This window comes from Propithecus coquereli, unplaced genomic scaffold (assembly GCF_000956105.1).
Source record: "Propithecus coquereli isolate 6110/MARCELLA unplaced genomic scaffold, Pcoq_1.0 Scaffold262, whole genome shotgun sequence".
NCBI lineage: Eukaryota > Metazoa > Chordata > Mammalia > Primates > Indriidae > Propithecus > Propithecus coquereli.
Genome location: NW_012148197.1, coordinates 3,759,604 through 3,764,410, shown reverse-complemented (window position 1 = coordinate 3,764,410; position 4,807 = coordinate 3,759,604). Strand labels below are relative to the sequence as shown.

Below are 4,807 nucleotides of genomic sequence, written 5' to 3'. Positions count from 1 at the left end.
GGGAAGTAGAGAGATGGGGGCTGGGAGAAGTGGGGGGCGTTGCTGGATAAGGAGCTTAACTTATCCAACAAAACTTACCTGCAAAACTAACAGATGCCTTAGAACAATCATATTTCATCATTGATCCAACCTTACTTGTTCACATCAAATGGGTAGGAATACTCTGTGGATATAAAGCAGTATCTGCTGCCACTTAAACAGATATCATTTCTGATTATGCCTTCTTTACCTACAGAATCTTGGAATCTCAATCTGTGATGCTCATAGGTGTGCTGGCATTAGGATAGAGATCTGTCCTCAAACTGTGTTTTCCCAGAAAATGACACCCTGCAGCTAGCCTCAGACAATCACAATCACTTTACAATTTCAGAGAAAAAAAATAGAAGTTGAAATTGTAGTTTTTTCTTCACAAGCTTATCCCCACCTTTGATGCTTGCTTTTGTTCATGTGGCACCTAGTTTTGTTCATGCTTAAATATTTGGTTATGTTGAATCCTGTTACATCATTATTTCCAGCTTATAAAGAGCCCCTTCATTCCTGGTGGTTTGTAACCTCTTCATGTTCGAGAATTAGTGTTGCAGCAAAAGATAGGGAATACACCCTGGGCTGTGCCACGTTATTCTTTCACGTCCTTTGAGTTTAAATGATTTGTGTGTGGACCATCTGGTGTTCTGGGTTGTGGCAGAGAATTACACAGGACTCTGGGGCTAGGGAGGAAAGAAACTGCTTCATCCTACCTTGCTCATAGCCCAGACCGGTTTTTGTGTACTGTTTTTAACATTGAACATGTTTTGTAAACTTAAACCATACTTTTGGTGAGGTTTATGGCAGAGAGCTTACATTTCTTAATCAACCTCTCCTCCCTTACAATTGGTTAGTCAGCCTTCATTAAATCCCAAGTTGAACTGTTGCTTTTCAAAATAATAAAATGATTGTTTCTACCTACAACCTGTCTTTTTGTGAAAAAATTATTATTTAAAACGGCTCCCATAACATGGCCAAGGGTTTATTTGGCAATACAGAAATTGTAATTTTGCTCCTTCTTTTAAAAGTCATCAAAGAACTTAGAGTAGTGCTTTTTACACAGGAGGCATTATTATTTTTATTATTAGCTATTTTTTCTTTCTGGTTTCATCTCCCAATGCCCCCTAAGACAGCAACCATGCTGAGCTACCTAGGACTCCCCTAGACCTCCTGAACTCTGTCATATCTCAGTGACTTTGCACATACTATTCCCTTCGTCTGGAATGCTTTTCCCTCTTCCTTAATTAGGACAATCCCTCATCTTGTTAAGTTGAGCTTAAATGTTTCCTCCTCAGTGACCTGTCTTTAGTGCCCTCTCTTATTCTCCAGGTAGCTATTCCCTCTTTTCTTTGTGATTTCAGTAGCCTCACATCACTCATCTTGCAAACAACTTACTAATTAACAACTATCTAACATTATTGAGCATTTATTATGTACCCAATAGTATGCCAAGTGTTTTTCTTGCTAATTTTTGATACAGTGACAGCTCCATGAGGTAGGGTTAAATTTTGTCAAAATAATTTTTCATGTTCATTTCCCCCAGTAGACTGTGATAGTGGCTTGCACATCTGTGTGTGTTATTCATTTTGTATCCCTAGGACCTGTCGGAGTACCTAATTAATACACAGTGGGCACTCCATAAATGCGTAAGTGGATACATTTTACCAACAGCTATTTATAGCCAAATTATAAGTTAATTATATGTAACTTTTCTTTTAAATAGTCTTTGTGCTTTTCTCACTGCAGAAATTCACTGTCAAAGTTTTTTAAAATACTGATAAGCAAGAAGAAGAAAGTTAAAATCAAACTTCTTCCAGCCCTAGATAGCTTAAGTAATTTATTTAGGGACATGAAAGTACTAAATGGCTAAACTGAGCATCAAGATCCAGCCATCTGGCTTCAGAGCCCAGGCTCTTAACTGCTGTTATACTTGTTGATCCCCCCTACCCACAAACACACACACACACACACCCTGCACAAATTATATTAGCTATGAAAATGAATCGAAAAAGCGGAAATTTAAAATTAAATCTACCGCAAATACAATGTTGTAATGCATGAAATCTACATTTTAAGAATTCACAGTACTTGGTCTTTTCCTGTCTTCACGATTCCTGTTCCCTCAGTTATTTAGGGTAATCTTGATGAAAATCAACAAAATACAGATCGAAAGGGAGCACTGAGAGGTAAAGTAGACAAAGGGTGGCTTTTAGGTCAGACAAACATGAGCTAAGCTACTAGATATGTTACCAGGGACAGGCTGCAAAACATCTCTCAGTCTTAGTTTCTTTTGTAAAACAGAGATGAGAAATACTTTTCAGCATTTCATGAAATTTAGAAGTGACATGATCATGATGTGCACTGAGATTGATTAATGGTAGGTCTCGTTGTTAAGTCTCTAATGGTGACACCTTATGGCTTGCCCAAACAACAACCTTGCTGAATTGTTTTCTACAGCTACACATGGCTTTTTTTTAAACGAATGCTTCATTTTAATGCTCATGGTAATTTAATTTTTCTATTTTTATTAGATGCATTTAGTAACTTGCCCTACAATCATTTTCTTGGAAATTCAATCTCTTCTCCACAGGCTCTCTTTTGAGATTAAAGAGAAAGCAGTGGCCAATTTAATATTTGAGCGATTTTCATTTAAAAGTAGATCATCGTTTTCGTTACCCTATCATTAATGTTTTCTGTTTTCCTTTTTCAGAGAGTTCCTTCTTGTTCGATTCCTGTTGCCAAGCTGAACTCTCTTGCTTTCTTGCAAGATGAAAGGAGTCAACCATGCATGAGTCACCAGACAATGCAGCAAATGCTTCTGATTTCCCGGACTATACAGTTACTTTCGAAAATTGCACTGATGAAAAAATCCCACTCAAGATGCACTACCTCCCTGTTATCTACGGCATCATCTTCCTCGTAGGCTTTCCAGGTAATGCAGTAGCAATTTCCACTTACATTTTCAAAATGCGACCCTGGAAAAGCAGCACCATCATTATGCTGAACCTTGCCTGCACAGATCTGCTGTATCTCACCAGCCTCCCCTTCCTGATTCACTACTACGCCAGCGGCGAAAATTGGATCTTTGGGGATTTCATGTGCAAGTTTATCCGCTTCGGCTTCCATTTCAACTTGTACAGCAGCATCCTCTTCCTTACCTGTTTCAGCATCTTCCGCTACTGTGTGATCATTCACCCGATGAGCTGCTTTTCCATTCACAAAACTCGATGGGCGGTGGTAGCCTGTGCTGTGGTGTGGATCATTTCACTGGTGGCTGTCATCCCCATGACCTTCCTGATCACATCAACCACCAGGACCAATAGATCTGCCTGTCTTGACCTCACCAGTTCGGATGACCTCACTACGATTAAATGGTACAATCTAATTTTGACTGCCACCACTTTCTGCCTCCCCTTGGTGATAGTGACACTTTGCTATACAACGATCATCTACACCCTCACCCAAGGGCCTCAGACTCGCAGCTGCCTTAAGCAGAAAGCTCGAAGGCTAACCATTCTGCTACTCCTAGTATTTTACATTTGCTTTTTACCCTTCCATATCTTGAGGGTCATTCGGATTGAATCTCGCCTGCTTTCAATCAGCTGCTCCATCGAGAATCACATCCATGAAGCTTACATCGTTTCCAGACCATTAGCTGCCCTGAACACCTTTGGTAACCTGCTACTGTATGTGGTGGTCAGCGACAACTTCCAGCAGGCCGTCTGTTCAATAGGGAGATGCAAAGCAACTGGGGACCTCGAGCAAGCAAAAAAAATCAGTTACTCAAACAACCCTTGAGATACTGCATTTACTCGACCAAAAATAAGAGGCTGCTGATACTTTACCTATCACTCCTAAGAAGTCCATAACATCTCCCTCCATGGAACTCCTAGTAAATACTGTGTATTCAGGTAATTATGTGCCAAAACCAGGACAGGGCTATTAGGAGTTCTTTGCAATCCGTTTATTGAGATCCTCCCTTGGGTATAAGGATGGAATGCATGCCTGTCAGTAAAGTATTCATACATAGAATCACAAACTATTGGACCTCAGGGCATCTTAGAGAACACCTATTCCCACTGACTTATTTCATACGCATGGAAACTGAAGTTCATCCACTTGCCCTTGATTTCTCAGTAAATTAGTGGAAAGATAGGGGGAAACCAATCTTTTCACTGTAATTTCATGCTTCTCCATACTCTGGGGCCTATTTGTATGGAACCACTAGACTATTAAAAACATTACTTGTATCTTTCTTAAAATTTATTTTTTACATCTCACACCTTTCCAACTTTTTTCCTTCGAGCTTTGCTTTGAGATTATTAACCTGGGTTTTTCACTAGGCTTTGGTCAATTCTGCAGATTAAAGCAAGCCAGTGAGATACACTTGAAATAATTCAAGGATGTTAATACTTATAGCTGAAATTATTAATAGAACCTGTAAGATATTTGGGGTACTATGTCTTTATTGTTGTAGACCATTTTAAAAGTTGTTATTGCATTTATAAAGATTATCAAATTATATTAGTGATTATCGACATGTCTTGAGGAAAGAGGGGACACTTTGGGGAAGGGAAGTACTTTTAAATATATACATATTGGGTATTAAATCAAATTTTACGTTGTTCTGATTTCTATGGCGAACATTCTAGGAAACACTAATTCTGTTTAGATATCCTGCTCTTTTATGACTAAAATAAACAGACATCTATTTTAACAGCTAAAGCTATTTTTGAACTGTATTTGTACTTAATTACCAGTAAGTGTAAATATTTGAGAAAAT

At 38.8% G+C, this 4,807-nt stretch overlaps 1 protein-coding gene across 2 annotated transcripts; it reads left to right on the top strand.

The window, feature by feature from the left end:
* Positions 1-235: 235 nt before the first annotated feature.
* OXGR1 (oxoglutarate (alpha-ketoglutarate) receptor 1) lies at positions 236-4,048 on the top strand. Of its 2 annotated transcripts, none has more exons than XM_012647349.1 (3): positions 236-304; positions 2,159-2,210; positions 2,735-4,048. In XM_012647349.1, the coding sequence occupies exon 3, from the start codon at positions 2,809-2,811 to the stop codon at positions 3,820-3,822; it is 1,014 nt and encodes a 337-aa protein (XP_012502803.1). In that variant the 5' UTR covers positions 236-304; positions 2,159-2,210; positions 2,735-2,808; the 3' UTR covers positions 3,823-4,048. The 2 variants fall into 2 exon arrangements, with proteins under 2 accessions (XP_012502803.1, XP_012502802.1); XM_012647348.1 differs by having other exon boundaries at positions 236-394; positions 2,793-4,048.
* The last annotated feature ends 759 nt before the right edge of the window (positions 4,049-4,807 follow it).

What these genes read in the sequence shown, in the direction of transcription:
- OXGR1 (XM_012647349.1), top strand. Translation starts at nt 2,809, where the DNA reads ATGCATGAGTCACCAGACAATGCAGCAAATGCTTCTGATTTCCCGGAC.